The sequence below is a fragment of the Dromaius novaehollandiae genome, chromosome 6, assembly GCF_036370855.1.
Source record: "Dromaius novaehollandiae isolate bDroNov1 chromosome 6, bDroNov1.hap1, whole genome shotgun sequence".
Taxonomy (NCBI): domain Eukaryota; kingdom Metazoa; phylum Chordata; class Aves; order Casuariiformes; family Dromaiidae; genus Dromaius; species Dromaius novaehollandiae.
The window spans coordinates 49,316,045-49,339,370 of NC_088103.1; the positions used below are offsets into that span (position 1 = coordinate 49,316,045).

The 23,326-nt window shown below is 42.9% G+C and overlaps 1 protein-coding gene across 1 annotated transcript in view; it reads left to right on the forward strand.

Moving 5' to 3' along the window:
- Positions 1-23,326, forward strand: part of INPP5A (inositol polyphosphate-5-phosphatase A) — a 235,323-nt gene that overhangs the window by 120,534 nt on the left and 91,463 nt on the right. The window contains 3 exon segments of the mRNA XM_064514432.1: positions 4,764-4,827; positions 10,989-11,092; positions 22,355-22,407. Coding sequence (XP_064370502.1) covers positions 4,764-4,827; positions 10,989-11,092; positions 22,355-22,407 — 221 coding nt within the window.

Sequence of the window (23,326 nt, forward strand, 5' to 3'; positions counted from 1 at the left end):
GAGCAGCCAATTCAGATAATCCCTAAAAGGGAACGAAGAATGGATTTCCTGCTTTATCTGTGGAGTTTTTAAAAGTTGAACTGTTTGGGGCCTTTTATTATTCGTGTTTCTCTATGAAATTACTTAGATCCTGTATACGCCAGTGCTGCTGTATGCACTAGTACTTTTTTCTGCAAAGAATATTAAATATATAAAAAAATAGAGCATTCAGATTAATACTGTTTAACTTTATTGTCAACACACCCTCTCATTTCGCGAGAATTAATTTGAATTAATGCAATCTCCTCAAGAAAAGGATCTAGGCATTGGGCCCTGGAAGAAAGTCTTTTTATTTATGTTTCATTGTGTTACGGCAGTGGATCATATCTGCACTCCATCATTTTTACAGGTTACCATTTATGTACATAAACGTGATTAAGTCGGTAACAAGGCGGAAGATAGTGATAGCCGTAATTTCCATTCCATTAGAGTTTTCCTCCTCTGAATGGTGTGCTTAGAATTACACAGCCAAAGCCTATCTTTAACGGCGGTAGTATCAGTTCCTGAGGCTGTGCCGTGTTAATTAATCCCTATCAGGGATTCTTGGTGTGCACAATTGGTTGACATTCAACACTACAAATGTAGACTATCAAACCCAACTTGCGCTATAGAATTCTTCAAAATTAGTTTGAAAAATGAAGTTAGGGCTGTAAAAAGTGAAGCATTTTAGCAAATCAGGAGGCTCAGAAGTAAAGTTGTAGCCTGAGCACAAGCAACGGGCTCTTTTTAATAGTTATAGCATCTAAATGGAACGGATGTTTTGGAGCATCTTGGCTCTTCCTGGTTAGTCGTTAGCTTATAGCTCTAAAAGCTTAAGGATTCCTGTCATTAGATCTCAGTTTTCACCTGTCTTTGAAATTATTAATGTCCGATTGGGACAGATCACTTATTTCCGAATATTTGTTTAATTAGCCTTACACTTCCATCTCAGCTGTGGCAAGGGAAACTCCAGTTAGATAAAAGGAGAAGTTCAGCTTTTGGGTGGCCAAACAGTAGAGCAGAGGCTCCAAAAACTGGGGAAACCTCCAACCTTGAAGGTTTTTGAGCTCATCTGGGCAAGGCCAGCAGACGAGTTGTCAGCCCTGCTTTGGCCAGGGTTGGACCTGGAATCCCAGAGGTCCCTTCCAGCCTTCGTGATTCTGCGACTCTGGGTTATGAAGGAAAAAAAAGCTCCCTTAAATGTGGTATTTAAGTACGGCAGCCTGAGCTGGCCACATGTTACTGGCCCAGTATTTCCCATTCTGAGATCCCATTTTCATTTACTTTTAACTTTGTGAGAATTCAGGCGTTTGGGATGTTTTCCAGGTAGTTTCTCAGGCTGAATTTTTATTGTGAAAGCCATCTTGAGAGCTGAAATAAAACCATATCCTTATATTGAGTGCTTAAAGCACAATATTGTATGACACAGTGCCATCTTTATATATGCCAGATTTTCGCTTGCATGTTGAAGAAAGATATGGACCAGCTGTGGAGAGTTCAGATAGAGCAAAGAGTGATTCAAGTCTAGAAAACACAACTTTAGATTACTCTATTAAGCTGATGATAGCTGCTGGTGAAATGAAATAATCACATTTTACTAGATTTTATAGCTGAGAGCTCATCTAACTATCGATATATTTTGCCTTTTTGTAATATATATCAGATTCAAATGGCTTAAATTTGATATGCTATAAGCTTTTATTTAAGGTCAGCGCTCTAAATAAATAAAAGCAGGTAATAGCTCAACTGCAGCATCCTTCCAACCATACTGTACTTCGTAAGTGTTCCCAAGGACTGCATGCATATAAAATGCATTAAAGTTGAGAATGTAAGATGCTTATTCCTAAGATAAAATTCAGTGATACAGAGCATATTGGGAGATCCCTACTCGTCTGCGTGGTATTGCTGTACGTGAAACCAGCCATGGTCCCGGCAGCGCGGTTGCTCGTGAATCAGGACACTGCGGTTGGGCCCCTTCTAACGTCAAGATCCAGAGCCCCTATTTTTGACCAATCTCACTGTAACTTAGTGAGATAACGTTTAAGGTTGAGTTTAGGTTGAGATAGCAGCATTTTATTAATTGCTAATGATATTATATTCAGCTAGAAATTAAATAGCAGGTGTCAGTGTTCTTATTTTGTACCAGAATAATTTTTTTTTCTGACAGCGCGTCCTTGTTGCGGGATAGTTAACCTTGAGTCCTCTGCAAGAGTCTCTCCTGCATTTTCTTATTCGCCTCCTCCGTATTAAAAAAAAGCGAACGAAAAGCCTCAAGCAAGGCACCTGGGTCACAAGGAAGTGTACTCATCAATTAAATGCGTGACAGTGTTTTCCGTTGGATGGACTAATATGTCAAGGAGATGGGCAGGACCTCGTGTTCGCGCTTTTGACAAATCAGCAAATGTTTAATCTCTAGATGTGCAGCGTCTCATAAATAATGCAGCGCTCGCCGAGCCGAAGCGCTGCTCGGCCGGGAGGGTCTCTCTCGTTATAGGGGTAAAAAGACAAAATGAAACTAAATCATCCTTTTTGTTTAGTGCGTTGGCTCTGCTATACCTGTCAATACGACTGCGTCGTGGCAGGCTGCTTTTTTCCACCCCTTCCTTTTGCTGCTGTTGAGTGCGTTAGACGTATTTAAAGGCTCATCAAGTTCTCATTCAGTATTTGCGTATTTTTTACCTTCCACCATGCAATCTGTTTATGCCACATCATTTTCCTTTACTCTTTTCTAATGTGTAATCTTCCACTCATTAACTGGAAGAAAACAGTACTTTGCGTAAGTGTGAAAAAGTAAAAACAAGGAGGAGGCTCACGGTCGTTCCAGGTGAAACCTTGGCCAAGCTTCCTTTGACGGAAACAGGGTCAGGGTCTTTCCCGGTCTGAGTGTCCCAGGTGAGCCTTTTCCAAGGAGGTCTGCTGGAGAAGGAACGGTGGTCAGTGGTTCCCCAAAAGCCTGTGAAGAGGGAAAGGCGGTGGTAGGAAAGCAGAGGGATTGGCTGTGTTAAGAGAAACTTCATGTTTCGGGATGCAACAGCTCGGGTCAGGCTCCCCGGGGAGGTTGTGGAAGCCTCCTCAGCAGAGGTCTTCCACTGCAAGCTACAATAGTGTTTATCAGGCATGACCTAAACTGGCAATTTTCAAGCCCTGGAAAGTGTTCTGGTGGAGGATCGGTGCTCTGTTTGGTGCTGATGGGGTTGTCTTTCTCTGCTGCCTTGCACGCGTCCCTGAGAAACAGTCTGGCCAAAAAACACGGGTCAGGGACGTGCCGGGTCCCATCTGGGTGCCGGGCTAGGTCAGGGGTGGCCAGCCCTTTCCAACACGGTGGCCAAGGCGGTGGCCTTGGGCTCTTCAGCTCGGTGCCCAGAAGATGGGACATGCGTGGTGATGGCACGTGGGAAGCTGTGGTCGGCATGGCTGTCTTCATGTCTCACGGGACCTCAGCGGTGGAGAGAGGGGCCCCAAAACCCACCGAAGGCTGGCTGCTGTTTTCCACTTAACAGCACAGCCCGTGTCGTGGTCAGTCTGAACACAGATGGCATCTGAGCTCCTGTCCGCGCTGGGACCCAAGTGCTTGTTGTGCCCATGAAGTAAGGGATGTGCTTAAGCGCTGTCCTGAAAAAGGTGTTTTCCTTAATAGTGGACCAAGGGTTGATATCCAGAAGTGTTCAGAAACCAAGAAAGTTAGGAACCGGGTGCTCAAATTTTGCTGGATATGAGTGGACTTTGGTATGCTTTCAAAATCGATTTGCTGAGGTGGGAGTTTATCTGCTTTTCTGGATGCAGTAGAGGTTACTTGTGTATTTAGGTGCTTTACTCAGTCAGGGACTAACCATTAAAACTGTCACAGGATTCCGTAGTTGGATTGGGTTGATGCTTTGAACACAAATAAGGAAAATAAGTGCTCCAGACTACGTTTGCAGAAAGAGCTATGATTATATAACCTTTCTAAATCCAAAGTATGGATACGTAAAATCACCCTTAATACTTGATTTTCAGTAGTAACTGAAATGATCCGTGTAATTTTGTAGGCGCTAAACTGCTTCTGCATATACTTAGAAACACATCAGTCAAAAAGCTTGACGTATATCCCAACATCTGAGCCTCGCCAGATGTTTGCGTGTCCTCCAGCTCGGTGCTCTTGCCTGCGTCGTTGTCCCGCTGAAGGCAAGGCCGTAGGGCGGCTGCTCTCCAGGACGTGGCTGGCAGAGACGGACGTGCCGCGCTGCTCTGCTCTCGCACCTTTTGTCAAGGCGTTTGTTAACAGGGAAGGCTGAGCAAGCGTGCACAAATATTCCCAAGACTCCTGTCAGATTTTAAGTGTTATGTCCACTCTGCAGCTGGCACAGCCGTTTTTCAAAGCTGCTGAAGTCATTCCCGAGCCTGCCGCGGAAAACAATTATGGGAATGCTTGCGGTATTGAGAAGCGTGCTTGTCTGAGTTACTAAACTACTGAATTACTAATTACAGCAATCTTTTTGGAATTTCTAAAGTGCCCCTGGTAATTGTACCCTTACCATGTTTAGTAGCCTTTTAACGATCTTCGTTATAACTGCTTATGAAACTTTAAAAAAACAACGAAGGAAATGTATAATTCTTACAGATTTACTAAAACACGAAAATCGATATTTTTATTTATTAGTATGTAATTTCTTCTGTTTTTTGGTTGGAAAGCGTGATTTTTCTTGTTTGTAATAAGGTAAAGTAGATATTTTTATAATTTGTTATTTTATTGTTGTTTTCGACAGGCTCTAGGAAGTTTTTACTTTCTTCACGAATCCTTGAAAAACATCTACCAATTTGATTTTAAAGGTAAGCAAAAGAATTAAATGTCATTAACTCTTTTTTAAAAAGTGATATTTTGAAGGCATTTCCAGGCATTATATGTCAATCCTGGCTTTCAGTCATCTTTTCTCATAGTGGTGCCCAACAGATTTTCCAGCGTATGCAAACTTTTGTGTGACGCATGCAAGTCCATCGATGATGGGCTTTACTGTTCTTACCTTCTGTACACCTCTTAGAAGAAGTCAATGAACCGGCCACAGGTTGAAAACCGGTGCATTAATCATAGGCATGCAGATGGACCTTTGGATCCATACAGATCCCCGATGATTTCAGGAGAACTCTGGGTGTCCACAAGGTTTGTCAGCGTGGATCAGTTACAGAACCAAGACCTTAAGTGTCCAGCAGTGGTGATAGTTTTGCAAAACAGCTGAGGTAGATTTATGGCTCAAATTACTTTGGAGCAGAGCAGGTCAGTAGGAAGGTGTCTTTGTTTTTAACCAGCATTGATCTGTCAGGTTGGAAGTCTTGCTAAATCTCAGAAGTTTAAAGTGATGCTCGGCTAGGTGCATTAAATATTAGAAATATCATAGACAATCATTGAATGCTTCCTGAAGGTACGTATAGAAAAGATTATATAAAATTTATGTTATTTCAGTTGAGAACTGTCTGTACATGTAATACAAAAATCCTGTGAGCTTCATTTAGCTTACTGAGCTGAATCACGGTAATACTACATCTAGCATCCCATTAATTTGAGACACTAGAAATGGTGATAACTATGGAGTGAACTAATTGTCTTCATTGTATAGATTCATTATTTTTGTTCTCAGTAGAGACAGATTGTCTCTGCTCATGTAATTGAGGGTAGAGGGTCTTCCTTCCATGAATTATTTGAACACTAGTTCTGTGTATATTATAATTCAAGATGGAGCCAACGTAAGTCCTTTTGTCATCATTGGTTTTGATGCTGAAGGATAATTTTAGATATCGCAGGCAGTTCACAGCATGTTTTATCGCTGAGATCGAGGACTGGAAAACTCGGTAGTGATGCAGAGACTTAATGACAAGTCAACCTGCATATCTAGTCTTTCTCTCAGATTAGAGCAGTTTAATAGACACTAAGCAATAATAGATGTTCTTTATTGTTAACTGTAAATTGTTACTTTTACAGCTGCAGTGACAGCATTCACAACTGTTTATTCATTTTGCCCTATGAATGGCTTTGTGCATCAGCAATACTTGAGCTGTATTCACGATTCACGAGCCGGCAGTTTCATTGCACCGGTGCTGGAGGTCTACTGCTTCCGCTCCGAGTTCCACCCAAAGCTCCCTCCCGCTGGTCATGGATCAAAGGTGTCCGACTCAGGGGCACCCGACAGAGCAAGCCGTGTCAGGAGGAGAGGAGCGTTCTGGGTTTATTCATGCTTGACTGGCAGCTTTAAAGAAAAATGCAAGTAATGCAAGTATTAAAAAAGTAAGAAAATGGAAGGAAAAAAAACAAGGGGAAATTAATCAGTGCAAAAGAGGTAAACAGATACTTGTTCCAGAAAAAACACACCGTAAATATCCAGTGCTTCATTTTGCTCAGCAAAGCCTTTAAGTTGTCTTCTAGCAAAGCCACACGAAGCTGTGAACCAGCTGAGTTTCATAAAGATGTGCTTGGCCCACTCATCTCTTAGAAGGAAAAACTAAGAAAAATCCGGGACTGGCAGGTGCTGAACTGGATCAGTGCTGTAAGTCACCTGCTCTTCTCTTAAAGTAGGGCAGAATCAGTGTCCCAATGCGATGGTTGTGAAAGTACCACCCTGACGGCTCCCATCTTTCAGGTGAGATGTAAAACCCATCTCTTCTGTCGTGGCTATTGACGTCTTCACAGCACATTAACCACTTAAAACAGGACAGATCCGAATGGATACACGTGTTCTCTGCACAAAAGTCATTATGAAATCTTAGTTCTGCTCAAAAGCATGCAAAAAATAGATGTTTATATACAATTCGGTATTCTTGTAACATCACTGTGTTCTTTCAAAATTCACTACATAGTTGGATGTGACTGAGTACAGTCTTTGGAGAAAAAGATTGTCTCTGGTTTTCAGTTTTCAGGCAGAGATATTGAGTTTTAAAATGAGAACAATGGTCTGCCGGAGCCTCATGCCTTATTTTCTTCAGCATAGAAGGTGTTGGACTATTTTTACAGTGGACATAGGCCCAAAAGTCAGCTTATAACTTAAACTAGTAAAAAGTCGTATGTCCTAAAGAGCCATCGTCCAACAGAGGGGTTTGCTGAGGTGTTAGGCTGGTTTCAGTCTGCCTCCCATCCTCGGAGCAGTGTCACAACTTTGATTTACAGAAGGAATCTTGTTTTCTCTGGGGTGAAATCAGAAATAGCTTAGAAGTATTTTCTCTTGGAGGTACATGAGAAGGCATGCTCCTTTTCTGCCGCATGTGCTTCTCAGCAGTCATGTAAATAAATTACTACTAGGTCACACTTAGCACTGATGTTCAATAAGTTGATAGCAAAATGCGTCCTTTCTGCCAGGTGCTACCTTTTCTTTAGGTTCTCCCAGCAAAAGCCTTCCGTCCTCACTGTTCTGCCAAACGTTTTCTGCATTTTGAATGACATCGGGATCTTTATGCTGACGCTGTCAAACTTGCTGAAGGAGGCACATCCATCCGTGATCTACTTAGAGCGATGCCACGTTTGTTTATCAGGATATTTGTTTAGTCTTCCTGTGGGAGCCAGATCTCAAAGTGATTGGCACGTGAAGCGTGATGCTTAGGTTTTTTTCCTGAAAATATATTGCTACATTACAGTGAATGTTTCCTCTGATTATAGATGATGCTTTATCTAGACAGCTTAAACTGACAAGTTTTGTATTACTTGGAGTTTCAGCAGACACCCAGTAGGACTGGACGGGTCGGGGCTCTCGACAGTAGTGTTTCTGGAGTTTTTCTCTGATATATGGCTAATCAAAACTCAGTCCAGTTTGTTAGTTCCAGCTTAATTGTAGCCGTCAGATAGCTGCCCTGCTGCCTACGTAAGACAAGTGTGGTGAATTTGGTCAGGTTCTCACCTTCGGAGATGCCTGTACCTTGCCCTAGTTGGGGGGAGGCTGAGAACGAAGTGGATCAAGAAACAGAACCACTTGTTCATGGTCCATCTAGAGCCATAGATGGTTCTTTCAGATTAAAGCTGAAAAGTCTGTGCTTTTTTCTGTCTTTAATGTAACTGTTCCTTAAAGACTTTTCGGAGTGGTGTGCTTTACCCCTAAATCTCTTTTACAAGCACAGCATCCTTTCTGCCTTTAAATTCACACATCAACCTCATGTGCTGGCAGCCACAAATAATCTGGAAAAGGGGGCTGCATGGCCCAAGAACAGCGGATACAGGATTTGGATGCAATGAGTCCAGCTCATCTTCTGCATATCTCCAGAGCAAGAGTTTAAACTTTCTTGGTTTGAAAAACCTGATCAGGGAAAGTGAAGTGGATGGCCTAATGTCAGTGGAAGCCATTCAGAAATAAGACTGTTTTTACTCTAAGGGCTCACAAGCGCCTAAGCAAATGAGATTATTTAGAGTTGACTGAGCTGCGTGTACTCACAGAACATTTTGGGAGGAAATAAGGAACAAATAAGACCTATTTTTTCCTGCAGATCAGTTTTTTTATTTTTTTAATCATTGTCACTCACTTAACTGATTAAGGAACTCCCAGCTGATACTTGTGATTTATGTTACCGGCTTTACTGATTGATGAAGGCTGGCATGTAGGTAGCAGGGATGTAGGCGGAGTTAAAAGTTGCTTCCATCCATGTACGTAGAACTTGCTGTGTTGCATCAGTGTGATTCCCCTGGTCCATCTCGTCCAGTGACTCTTAGTGAATATGGCAGAGATTCAGCAGAAGATAAGGAAATCCTTTGACAGGCAGGTATGTATCTTAGGAGTGTGTCTGGGTCAGACCTTGAAGCTTAACAGTTGTCCTTTGGAAGGCTCTGTTTAGGTGTGTGTGATTTCTGTTGTAATTCTGGGTATTTAAGTAGTTAAGAACATGTAGTCTTTCTCAGATTCTTGCTCAAGTCTGGCATTCTGGGACAGTAAGTCATCCAGCCCGATAATATGTTAGGCAAAAAAAAAAAAAACCCATCCCCTTTTTATCATGTTTCACATTGCTGCTTTTTAATTTCGGTGACCATCCCCATTCCTGTACTGGGACATAACAGAGAGAAATTTCCAATTTTCCTGTTCTAGAGCACTCAGTATTTTGTTTCCATGTGACGTATTCCCTCTTACTCCCACGTCTCTGAAGCAAAACATTCATTCTCTCTTCATATGAGAACTATTTTTTTCCACATTTCTATTTTTGTCTTGGGGCATCCTAATATTTGAACGACTTCAGTGGGTAACTCGAGGATATCACCTTGTCTTGCAGAGGCCATTGTTAGTCAAAAACAGACTCAGTTTTCTCAAAAAAAGGCTGTCCAGCTCCCACCTTTTTGGAGAGGCGTTTGAGAAGACAGCGATGGGGGAGTTGCAGTTATCTCTAGCCTGCAGCTGGTTGGATTTGGAGCACAGAAAAGAATTGCAGTAATTGTGCAAGAAAGACAGGGACATACTGGAGCAAGTCCAGCGAAGGGCCATTAAAGCGATTAAAGTATTGGAGCATCTGTCACCGGAGGAGAGGAGGAGTGAGCCGGGACTGCTTAGTCTCAAGGCAGGGAGGCTCGGGGGGAGGCTCTCACCACCGTGTATAAATACCTGGTCGGGGGGTGCGAAGAAGACGGAGCCAGACTCTTCTCGGTGGTGTCCAGTGGCAGGACAAGAGGCAATGGGCACACGTTGAAATGCAGGGAATTCCACTTAAACGTAAGAAAACACTTCTTTACTGTGAGGGTGGTTGCACACTGGAACAGGTTGCCCAGAGAGGTTGTGCAGTCTCCATCCTTGGAGATACTCAACGCCAACTGGACACGGTCCTGGGCAACCTGCTCCAGCTGCCCTGCTTGGGCAGGGCTGGGACCAGAGCATCTCCAGAGGTCCCTGCCGGCCTCGACCGTCCTGTGTTTGCGGATGAGTCTTTCCCACCTTTCTGTGAAGATGAGGTGTCTGTACTTAATAAAATGTTAGCTCCCTTTAATGCCATTAACCTTAGAGATTTGTTGACCTCTGAGCCCCAAAAGTTTGCTTAGGTTTTCCTGAGAGTTTGAAAAGGTGATATTGGGCAATTGCACATCCCTCAGCAGAGCCTGACATTGGTGTCCGTTTCTAAAATGCTTTCTGCAATAGCTGCACCGTTATTCCCGTGTCATCAGACTCTCCCGGGTGGAAACACAGCTTACTCTGGCAGGGCTTTTTTTTTTGCTTTTTTTTTTTCCCCCCTCAGGTGAGTCTAGTTTAGATCAGTTCCACAAATGGACTAGGCTGCTCAGCATATCGTCAGCTTTCGCACAGTTTGTATTTTGTTAGGAATTCCACCAGCGTTACTGGGTCAATTCCAGAGTGAAAACACCAGCCCCCCACCTGAGACAGCCCTCCCAGCAGAAGACACACGTGCGGCCCAACCCCAAGTGGGTGGTGATTGTCAGTGCTGCTGATATAAAGCAAAAGGCAAAAAACTGAGATGGTTTTGATGACTGTGTGCTTGTTAGATGTGTGAAAGATGTGATTACTGGTGTGTTACAGATGTGCATCAGATGATGTTTAGGTAGGTAGTCCTGAAATCTGAAAAGAGAGATGCTAGGTAACACATACAGATAATCATTGTTCATAAGTAACATATTTTTTTCCTTTATATGTTTCGAGTTGATTAGTTTTCCTGTTAATTATCCAGTGTAAATTGCTGGATGCTAGGTAGGGACCAGGTCAGGCATCTCCTGGAACCACGTCAGGATGTTTGCGCGCAAGGGCGTATAGAGACCTGGCTCGTAATTAGAGCTCCTATGCTTTAGGGTGCTCTGAACAGCAAAAATAGTATTTCCCCTAACTGTATAGCGTGAGAATATCTGGTATAAAGAGTCATGTTTATACACGTTTCAGTGCTCTCTGTTTTTCCCCCAGAAAACAGTTCACCGCTTGCATATCTATATAAAACACTACTTATTTTGCAGATGCCACTGTTTTTCCAGTGACTGCTAAAAGCTGCTTATAATGGTAAAGGTTTATATGTTAAGCATGTTTTGTATCTCTTTCTAGCTAAGAAGTATAAGAAGGTTACTGGGAAAGAAATCTACTCAGACACTTTAGAAAGCACGCCCATGCTGGAAAAAGAGAAGTTTCCGCAGGATTATTTCCCTGAGGTATGTACACTCCGGTGGGGCATTCCCAAATATTAGGTTTCATTGCAGCTTGCTCTGATTTATTTTAGTAGCTACTCTCAGTAGTGTAAATTAGGTCAGAATCAAGTCTTGCTTTTTTTGTGTGTGTCAGTTTCTTATAACATATATTTTAAGTCATTGCATAGATCTACCAACTTCAAGTGGAGCTCTTTGTGTAATCGGAAATCCTTGTGAAGGATGGAGACAGGGATGGAAAGACTCGTTTGAACGTTTAAAATCAAAGAAATAGCATACAATGCCGATCACAAGTCCGTTTCAGGGAGACTCGCTCCATGACGGGCTGTGACCATTCGTGTTCAGCTGCAGCCGCTCTGCTGCCGGGGTTGCTGTGGTGCTGGTTTCTGTTCGGTACGGTTAGACACTACTGCAAGTACGCAGGGGAAAGACGGTTTCTTACTGGTGCAAGAATACACGTGGCTTTCAAGCATGCAGATGTTTTCTTCCAACCCTGGCCCTGTCCTCCCTCTTCGTCGTTCCCTAAAGCGCTGGGGAAGGCTGCACGGCTGCAGCTGGCGGTGGGCAATGGTCCCGTCGGAGCCAGAAGCACGAGCTGAGCAGACGGGGTGTTATTCTGCTGCGCCTGCAAGTGCAATTGCACATGCACGTGCAGTCTTTGCCTGTAATTCTGTCTTTGATGTTGACTTTAATTTGCTCATTTTTAAGTTTTGTAATATCTGGAACATGGGTGAGTGTTTAATGATTAGCATTCAGCACAAATCGAGTGAATAAGTTTGTTGAATTCTTAGGACATTTGTGGATCAAGCCTGCACGTTACTACTAATATTAGAACTAAAGAAATTCCAAAAAGTAATTTAGAATTGATGTAAATGTTCACACTCAGAGATATAAAAGTAGTGCATTTGTGCCCGGAGCAGTATTGTGTAAGTAGCTAAGGGCTGATGGGGTGTAGGTTATCCTTTTCTTTCTTTTCTTGACTTTGAGACTAAATTACTCTTCTTAATGTTCTGTATCTCCCAGCTGGGAAGGAAACTGCCTTGGACATGATTTTTCTAGCTTTTACCTCCTGTGAATAAGCATCTTAAATACTTTTTTGGAGTTTAGCGTTACCTTGTTGTGAAAGGAGCTTTATGTAGTTGCTCTGATGCGTATTTTTCTCCTCCCTCCGCAAGAAGCGGTAGCAGGATGGGTGATTGGCAGCGTAAGTAGGAGATGAGCAGCGCTGTGGGGTGATGCGATGGCAACGCCGAGAGCCCCGATCAGCAGCGCGAGTGCCGTTACCGAGCTCAGCGGCGATGGGCCAAATTGCAGATTGGTCGTTGTGCCCGGCTTCGTTCCTGGAGCGATCGCGTCCGCAGCGTGTGCCCTCAGGCACCGCCCTGGGAGCGGGACCGAGTCGGTCCCGGACCTCTGGAGCAGCTCGGTACCTCCGAGGAGCTGCTGCCTCGCATTGCTCCCATCGCTGTGCGTTGCCCTGCTCCTTCGGACTGCGGCCTGGCACACGCCACGCTTCTGTGGGGTTTTTCTTGTGATTTGAAAAATTAGAAAACAATTGTGATAATTTTTACACTCTGCTGTTTTTCATTGTACGACTGAAGACCAAGGAGTCTCTCAAGGCCAACCAAAAAAACCAGCAGTGGCATAGTTTTGGTTCTAATGAAAGCATATCTGTTTTAAAAGCTAAAATTAATTCCAGCTACCAACCTGTTTCCTTCCTAGCCAAATGTTGGTGGTAACAATTTAAGTAAAAGACCACAAAATAATGAGAATTTTGAGAATTTTAGTTGACACAGGATGCACGAGCCACGTATTGGCCCAAACATTAAATTCACCTGCATTTGTGTGTTTTAGCCAGACTTCGCATGTTACATGGAGAGTGTTTTTTGTGTGAGAAATGGTTTAAGACTGATTTCTTTTCTTTTTATTACTGCCGCTTAAGGATGATCTAAAAGTAATTACAATGATTGAGGCATAATGCAATTCAAAATAATTACAGCCCACTGCATATAAAACTAACAAAACTTTCTGCCTTGATTTATGGGTCCTCTTGGCTAGGCGTAGGACTCAAACGATGCCTCTGGGAGCAACACTCCAGATAATGTTAGGCCATTTAAAAAAAGCAGATTTGTGTAGTCTATCAGGCCTGAGTAATTTTTTTTTCCCATAGTGAGAAATTGGTTGTTATCATAGATCACAGATACTGCTCAAAGCTCTTATGAAAGATGAATTAATTTCACTAATGCTTTAATGCAAACCTTTCATGGAGAAGGCTGTATGGTGATAACCTTACTGCGGTCTCTCCTTTCTCAATGATGATTTATGTTGTCTTTTAGTAGATGAAACTGCCTGTATTCACAATCCATCTGCTGGCTAAAGGAATCCTATTAACAGAGGATCTCAGAAGAGACTTAATATTGTGAGGTGAAAGATGTGGTATCCCCTTTCTGGGACAGGAAGTTGGAATTTTTTTTCCGATTCTAAACTTTAGATACCTCTCATAGAGATCACAAATGATCTGTGTCGTCTCTGCCTGTTTTTATGCTGGTTCACAGATGGTGGATCAGCTGGTAAATATCTGCTGAAGTCAAAATCAAGATTGCTGCTTTGAAATCTGAAATAAGAAACAATTTTCTCTTTCCTTCTTCCCAGGCAATAGTTCCGTAAATTCTGTTTTCAAAATTTTCATCTTTCCATAAAGCGATATAGTATAGTATTTAGGAATGTTAAAATACATCAGCAACCCAAAATATGAACAGCATCTTATTCAACAGCAGTATACATCTAGACTGAAGGACCCCATTTTTATATGTAGGCTGTTAAACAGTGATTCATCTCCTGGGCTGTATTAGGTCCAAATCCTACTAACTCTTGCACTCTTACTGTTAAATAAGGGATTATTCATTGAAGTTAAAGGAAATATTTGTTTTCAAGCTATGAATATTTACAGGTGGGCAGGACACATACAAATGACACAAAAAAATGAAAGTCATTTAATCATATATAGGCATAGGTGTCCTTGCTTTATTAAACGTAGATTTGGTACCAAGAGTCAGATCTCCAGCATGAACTAAACCTCCTCCCTGTTCTCCTGGCTTTTACTTGAGATACTGTCTTTTGATTAGGCCAAACCCATCAGATTTCCATCTTCCAGTGTTGCTTGTGCAAGCTACTTTAAATCCCGTGCTCTAGTAATAATGCAGTTATGCTGTATAGATAACGCACGGTCTTGGTGATCCTGTGTAGGACGCTGTCACAGCATCACCGTACTGCTGTAACCTCACTGGTGTAGGTCTTACTGTTCTTACTATCTATAATGACCATTTTATAAAATAATTTTAATGACCTGTTTCATTTCACCTAAAATGTTCTGAGAATGTGCTACAGAATTACTATCATATTTTGGTCTAGGGTCTCAAACTTAGGTCCATCGTTCATATTCCCATCAACCCTAAATTCTGCTATTCCAAAGAAAGGAATTCTTACAGTTTTAAAAGCTCTTTGGAGAGTTTAGTGACATATGTGAGGAAGAGGGAAGATGCCTTGTAAAACAGAAGAAATATTGTGTATCTGACTTTGGATATGAAGTGTGAGAACAGGCTCATAGCCGGTGTTGTGCTTTCAAAGGCATATTATTTTCAGCTATTTCGGCAAAGACCTAGACCTAGAGCCTGACACTTCCGCTGCTGGTGGGGTCAGGCCTCTCTGAGTCCGCATCCCTGCTCCTGCATTCCCTGTATCCCCCAACCCCTTCCCGGTTGTCGAACACACGAAAAAGGGACCCTCAAACCTTCTGCCAAGGTGACCGAAACGTGGTCACCAAACGCGACCTGGTACCTTGGTTCCACGGGCCTTCTGCCAACTCGAGGCCTTAACTTAGAACTTCCCGGCAAATAAATACCTGACTTGATCTTTCAAAAGCTGCATTCGTTACTATGCTTCTGTTTTCTAAAATAACTTTTAACAAATGAGTTAAATATTTCTGCCCATTGGTCGCTTCACTGCTGCTGTGTATATAAGGAAGCTGACAGCAGTAGTGATTTGAACCTTGCACCGTTTTGTGTGAGGAAATCATTGCAGCAAGTGTGTCGGTTTTGTCACGTTTCTCATATTTATATTCTCTTACATCATGCACAGATACTTAAAGGTAGTTTTCCAATAGATATATTCTTACTAAATTATTTATGCTCTGTTTTCTGGTAAATAAAGGATAATGAAAGCAGTTTGTCAAAAATCAAATGATCGATTAAATTATTGGTATTACACTATGTAATAGACTTTGCTACTAGATTAACTTCATATTCTTAAGCTCTCACTATGCATTTTTAATAAGTGCCATAGATATTTTCATTTGCAGAGACTTAAATTTATGTAACGACTTTTTAAAATCTATATCAGTAAAAATGTGACTGAATAGTGCTGGGGATATATTTGATACGTTCAAAGACTGAATTAGGCTGGAGTGTTGCCTATACTATGTCGTGTTCTGAAATACAGGAAAACTAGTTATTTTGAAGGGCTAGCTATACTCTTACGGTTTCATAAAGCACAGTAGCATAAATCCTTTAATTCTGCAAACTGATCTAAGGAAAGAAAGGAAGTCATTTTGGGTAGGAAGTATATTCTACATGTTTTTTATGGAAAGCTGTCATAATATGTGCTCTGCTGCCTGGCTAGTAAAACATGAAGCAGAATGTGAGAACATGAAACGCAAGTTCCTACACAAGTCTTAGAGAGGAAGTTTTTTTCATTGCAGTGATGCAGGACTATTACTACTGAAGATCACTTAGCGCATCATTTGTTCTTGCTGTTCGTTATTCGGTTGCTTCATACACAAGTTTTCCCATCTTCCTCTTTGAACTATGGTGTTCCTTTAAGAAGCTGCAATTACACTGCAGTCATTGCCACTTCGATATGTCTTTCCTTCGTGCCCCTGCTTTGTATGGTTGAATAAACCCGTACTGGGTCACTATTTAATTTGATATGGTTCCTCTCGGTAAAATGATGGAGAAAAGATGAATTAAGGCTCTGTGCGAGTCATTATCAATCATGGTTTGTGTGCATTACTTATTGCTCACAGTGCTTTTTGACATTAGCCCTCTATAACCTCTCTCTTCATGTTAATGTTGTCTGGAGGTCCTTTTACCCGATGTAGCAGGGGTTATTTATGTAGGTGGTGTTTCTAGGGGGCTTTAAAAGGTCAACACGATCTCCCGAGGGACTCTATTCACAAAGAAAAGGCTGGTGCAATGTAACTGCAAGTTTTCAAATTGTGATTTTTTTTTTGTAAGGACTTCTAATAGAGAGGCATGAGAATTTCATACTTATGAAAGAGAAAATTTGGCAAAATAGGATCTAATATATACTAGTGTCCTGAAAACCAATATTCTCGGTGTATGCATGAGGAAGCTCTAAAGTACTCTTAGAAATTCCTGTATTTGACCTTGCCGTGAAATATAAACTAGGTTGCGAGTGTCCCTTGGTTGGTATCAGTGAAGATTCGGGGTAAGGCAGCAGAGCCAAGGGCTAGGCGCACTCGTTACGGGGGTCAGGAAAGGCATCGGAGCGCGGGCCTGCGGGATGGCCTGCTCGAGGAGCAGATGAGGACTGACAAGAGGACTCCTGGTCTCCTATGTTTTGGTTATCCCCACCAGCGAGAGTTCCCTGTCCCAGCAAACCTGCCGCGAGGGATGAGGCGCTGGGAGACTCGGAGCATCGTCGTGTCTGCAGAGCTGCGGTTGAGCTGGCTGCATGCAGCTTCGCCCGGGAAGGGGCGGCGAGCCGTGTGGGTGAGGACAGGAGGACAGGCCGGCGCGGGAGACGTCGTGGTGGGTGTCTGCTGCAGACTGCCTGCTCCCAAGCAGGTGAAGCCTTCCCCAGACAGCTGGACAGAGCCTCAGGACCAAGGGTGCTGGAACTCGCGGGGGACGTCAGCCACCCCGTTCCCTCTTGAAAAGGCAGCACAACTGAGGATAAGCCACCTGCAAGACTTCTGGAGGGTGTGGAGGACACTTTCTTGACGCAGGTGATCAGGGAGATGCTCTGCTGCACCCGTCAGCCATGGACAAGGACGCCCGGGTCGGGGAGGTTGAGGTCACCAAAAAGGGCTCAGTGGGGCAGGGACCTAGTGAGAGGGGACACGGACAAAGCCAAGGTGCTCAGCGCCTTCCTTGTTCTGGCCTTCACTAGTGAGGTCTGGCCTCCAGCCTCCCGGGCCCTGAACCTAGAGGCAATGACTGGGAGCGAGGTGCATGGCCCACAGTAAAGGAGGGTCAAGCAAAGGTCCGCTTAAGCTAATTGGACATGCACAAATCCGTGGGAGTAGGCAGGATGCCTCCGAAAGAGCTGAGGGAGCTGGCTCGTGTCATCATGAAGCCTCTCTCCTTCATCTTTGAGGAGAGGAGGTTCCCAAGGGCTGGACAAAGATGTATCTCATGGCAAAATGTAGAGTCCCAGATGGCCAACCTCTTAGTTTTGTGGAGGCGATGGCGCAAATCCTCCTGGATGACCGGTTGTGTGGGCAAGGAAAGTGCTGTGATGTTTACACTGACTCTAGCAGGGCCATCGACTTAGTCTCCCATAGTATCCTTGTAGCCAGGTTGGTGAGGTGTGTACTGGGTAAGCGGACTGTAAGATGGCTGGAAAGTTGGTTGACCACCATGTTTAGAGGGTGGTGGTCAGTGGTACAAAGTCCAGCTTGGCACCTGGTTGCTAGTGGTGTTTCTGAGGGGTCTTTACTGGGACCAGTACTATTCAGCATCGTGGTTAACCACCTGGACAGTGGGACGGAGCGAGCTCTCAGCAGCTTTGCATTTGATGGCACCCAGGGGCTGGAGAGGAGATGGAGACCCTTCCCGGTGGTGCACGGCAAGAGGACAAGGCAACAGCTACAGGTTGCAGCAAGGGAAAATCTGGCTAAATATGAGGCAGCACTATGAGGGTAAACACTGGGAGAGGGGCCCAGACGGGCTGTGGAGTTGCCATCCCTGGAGATACCCAAAACCTGACTGGATGTGGCTCTGAGTGACTGCGTCAGGTTGGCCCCATTTTTATTTTGCATCTTTTGAAATGCCTGTTGTGTTGCCAAAGAGGAGAACAGCAAATGGAAAATAACAGCTTGATTGGAGACGTTATCTTGAGCCACATCATAGGCTTGGACTGTTTGATTTTAAATTCTATGTATTACTCTTCAGAAATGAAAAGCTTAATACAATCATTTTTAAGAAAGGAATGACAGCGCCCATTTTTTAATTGAGATTAGATTTAAGCCAACTTTGAATGCTTTTAGCATTTGGCTTTTTTCAGTGTTTTGTTTTAGATAGAATGTTGACATTTTGCCAGATCTTAAGTTGTAACAATATTGTCACAATTATCACAGGAAGTGTGAATAGAGGAGACCTTATTGGATTATGGGATTTGTAGTTCAGCCATGAAAGCTGCACTGTAAGAAGGACTGGGCATATTATCCCTCCAGCCTACCATTCCCTGATTAGCCAGAGTGACTTCCAAAACCGCAGAAGATGTTATTTTAAAGTGTTGAAAACAAAAATGAAGTGGATATTTATTCACAGCCAGGACAGGGTGTTCTTTCTCAGTAGAGCTGCAGTTTAAGAAAAATTAAAAATTGGGCTCTCCTAAGCCAAAAATAATATGCATAAAGAGAAATGAATTCACTGCTGAATGTAGTCATCAGCTGGCTTTCAGAGAATAGTGAACTGCTAGGATTTCCTCCCTAAATGCAACTTTTTTAGACCTAGACAAGTTTCCTTGCTTTAGAAAGCCCAAATTCTTAAAAGGTGTGTAGGCACCTGTAAACATCAGCAAACAATAGATGTTAATACCTCTAAACGTCCCTGAGGAAATCCAGAGCCTGATAAGGACATTCAGCTGTCTGTAGTGCGTTACCTGCTGTGATGGACAGGTCATTATGTCCACTGTGCCTGTGGTAGGTTTGAAGAAGTTGTTGTTGCTTCAGGCTTTAGGGATTCCTGATAATGTCCAAATATATTCTGAAGATACCATAGATTTCAGCAACAGAATAGGTGATGCTTTGCATATTGTCAAACAGATAAGACACACAAAAACTGCCAATATCTCTTGGATCTGTTGTCCTCCCTGCAGCTGTGACATGGTTGTGCAAGTCACCATTCTTTAGATATTAGTCTAATGTCAGAAATCACTCTCGGTCGTCAGAGACGAGAAAGGAGGGCGAGTATCCAGTCTTTTGTCCCTGAATCCACAGTTCATCAGCGTAGTGCATCTTTCAGGCATCAAGCTTGATATCGTTGCCAAGAACTGAAGGAACCATCTGCATAACAATACTGTGCATTTAGTGAGTATTTCTGGCCTGATACTACTGCCCGCTGCTTGGTCCAGACAGTCATTAAAAATCTCACTTCCATTCACTTCCAGTCCCTTTGCCTTTCGGAGAAGGAACAGTTGAGACAAGAAATAGGTGCCTTTCTTCAGGCTGACAGCGGGTGCCCATGGAGGCTGGACCCCAAGGTGTTTATTCATGTTATATTTCCAGGTTCCAAAGATGAAAGGTGGTTGGTTACCAGTTGTGGGTCCTAGCTCGTTGTCTTTATCCACTGTTTTCAGTTCAGAATGAGAAATCCTTATTGTCCTCTCAGGCAATGTGGTTTGCTCCTCTCCTTGAGCACTGCCTGATTTGAGGAAAATTATATAAACAGGTAACTTGCTTGCCTGCAGTAATTCCAAAGATCTGGGTCCCAAGACATATCACTTTTCTTTCTGGCCAGCATGTAAGATATGCACGGTTTTCTCTTTCTTTGCCACAATACTTCAGTTATACCTTCATCATTGTCTGATACTCACAAATAAATACGCCTAAGGCAGCACCCCAACTAAAGTCTCTAAAGAGAGCAGAAGGAAACTTCTCTTGAAGTTCTGCCATGGCAGCTTTTCTATCCAAAGGGAGAGGTCATTCAGGGAAAGAACTTTTTAATGAAAGCATAGATAGGAGATTTTTGCAGTCAGAGGTTCTCGCACCTGGTCTCGTCAAAAAAAATACCTATTTCAATCCCGTCTCCGTTGATGTAGTCAGCGGCCAGGAATCACCAGATCAATGTGCATAGGGTGGGGTGCGAGCTTTACATGTGCTCAGAAGCAAAGTCCATTTACTCTGTATAATCCTTTTGTGTACAGAAAGTTTTTCTCTTTTCGTCTGTAGGAAATCCTTACATTTGGCTAAACATTTGTTTTGTTAATGTTATTGAGGTCATTGAAATCTTTGCAGGTAGCATTTGAGGTAGCACGTTGAAAACAGACCGAGATGGGTGTCTGTGGAACTTCTGAAGGGTGCTGGGTAGGTTGAATGTGCTCTCCGTACCAAAATACTCTTGGAACACTTGAACACAATCATAAGGATGTTTGACGCATAAGGCGTCTCAGAAAATAAATATTTTTTAAAAACCAACCCCCAATTTTTTTTCTTGAATTCATTATTAATTAACGTCAGAAATAGTAATGCATTCTGTTTACTTTGGCCTTCCTCTTGGGCCATCAAGAGTATTCAACAACACAACTAGATGCTTCAGAATAACGCAGAATAAAAAAGTGTCGAGCCAGAGATCCCAGTGCAGGGCGAGTTGACCGTAGGACCTTGACAGCAGTAAGAGAAAACCAAAAGTTCCCTCTTGCAAATGTCCTGCACGCATATTGAAAGCTAACTGTAAGGAGAGACATAAATCAAGAACGGAGAACAGAAGAAAGTCATTGATTGTGTCCATTCATATTACCAAATATGAATTTCAATTTGCTGGATAAAGCGCTGTGTTAGTCACTGCTCTTGGGCTGAGAGGAACTCCTCATGTTGCCTATTGCCGTAGCAATGCGGAGCTGATAGGCGTGGGGCAGGAGATGAGCAGCTCACGTCGTAAAATCCGGATCTCGCGCTCTGCGGAGGCAGGTCCCACGAGTTGCAGAAAGGTCGTTCCAGAATTACCACCCATGGTAACAAATGCTGGAAACAAGCTTTGGTAGACCAGTCTTGAGCAGCATTCCACAAAACTTGCAGTACATAAATGTACATAAAGATACACTGGCAAATTTTGTAGACAGTTTTTTACTTAATTTTGTAGCATGTAAGTAAGTTTTTTCTCCTAGGAAATTATGAGTTCTGAATTTAAATGTAATCAATGAAAAAGCCCATCACTTATGGGTAACGCCGTATGTGTCTTCACCCGTTTTTCTGGTTGTGTATAAAAGAGAAAAAAAAAGAGTATAAGCAAGTAGGCTTCACATTCAAGAACAAAACCAATTTACTCAGTAAAATAAACATGTTAAAGTCTTCATAAACATATTTTGAATGCAAAGAGGTTCCTGGTGGGAAAGGGGCAGACAAAAAGTGCTTGGGGCAAGTCTCCTCTAAAGGCTGTGCACGGTGCCGTGGGAGAGGCTTGGAGAGCGGTGACGGTGATGGTGAAGGATGCCGTGCTATGACTGATACTTTATTTGTAATAAGTGGTTGCAGTCTTTTGCCACAAAATCATTGACATCATTATTTAGGCCTGTCTGGTGCAATATTCATTATCAGAGAACATTAGCTTAGCCCCACATTCATTGTAACGGTGAATAAATAGGATGCAAAATCATGTCTTTTTGTGGGAGGTTGTAATTTATGGCGACGGTTTAGGAGTGGCACTGAAAAAATCTGTGCTGTGTCGGACGTACCATACCTTGGCAAGAGCTGATTTGTGGCTTTCTCGTGGACACTGCAGTTTTGATAAATGTAATGTTTTACCATTAGTTAAATTCCCGTTAACTTTTATAGAAATATTGGGTGGGTTGGCTCTGCAGAAGAAATAGCTTTCTAGCACATCTCATTCATTTTACTTTGGTGTAAATCTTTGATGACATCTTACAGTTTAGGTAAAATTACAAAGAAGCAAAGATATTTATGCATAGCCGGTAAGAATTCATTGTTTTAGGGCAAGCATGAATGTAGTTGTTGAGCTTTCCTAACTGGTTATCTTTCATCTAAAAACTACTAGAAACCTTGAGCAGAGAGGCTTTTATTAATTTTTCACTTAAGTTTATAATTGCACTCCAGTACCAAAAATATAAATAATTCCAGGATTTCTGAGAGATTATGTATGTTTTCAAGCCTCTTCAGCCAGTATGTAGTGCTTATTAGTTACATTGTATGTATGAAGTTTGTTTTTATTTTCTGCTGTGTGTAAGTATATTTTACTTCCAATTAATCCTTTACTTAAAATGATTGATTATTATTTGCCTGTTTTTCAGTGCAAGTGGTCCAGGAAAGGTTTCATTCGAACAAGATGGTGTATTACTGATTGGTACGTTGCATCTTTAAGTTATTTCTGGTTATATCTATATTACGTGTCTTTTTGCTTACAACTATTTCAAGTAAAGCATTCACATGCATAAGGAACGGATTGGTTCTGAAGCAGATGCTTGGCTTTATTAAGCACACACAATGCTCTGAAAGTTGTGACGACACATGGCAAATGCAGTGCTGGTATTTGCATCTACGTGCCGTTAGCGTGGGATAATTCCGGTCCGACGCGACCACACGATCAAGCATGGACAAAAGCGTTTGGTGCCAGGCGTGGAGGCACAGCGTGGAGCCGAAGGCTTCCCCCACTCCTCCTCCCCGTCTCACCTGGTCCAGCCGGGGGTCTGCAGCCCCTCGCCCCCGCCAGTGATCTGTGCCGGAGCGGATCCAGCCCTGACCTGTGGGATTTGTGAGGACAGATACCCTTCTCTATAAACTCATTCAGCTGGCTGTTAAGGCCCGGCCAAGCCAAGATTTTACACTCTTTGGATTACCCAAAAGACAAACTAGGGATAAAGAGGTGGGGGGCGAGGGGAGCAGGCAACCAAATGAATATAGAAGTTGAAGATCTTTGTGGTGTTATGTATTAAATGACTTCCCTGGAAGAAACAGTGCCAGCCAGTTTTGAGAAGAAAGAGATGCATTTCAGGACTAAAGCTATTTACTATCTTGTGTTTGAAAATTCTGTCTTTAATAGCAGTAGTAGTAGTATATGTTGGGGGGAGCAGCTGACTGTGCAGATCCCTGTACTTGAGAGAGCTTGAACATATTCCTTGTCTTCATGCAAAGAGATGGCAATTAAGTAGGAAAAACCCCTTGCCATACAAACTGATCCCCTGACTTATGCCGTTGGAGTCCCACGCCCTGCTGCCCTGTAGCTTTTAAGCTTTATTCACATTGCAAGGCCCCCGCTTATGCTC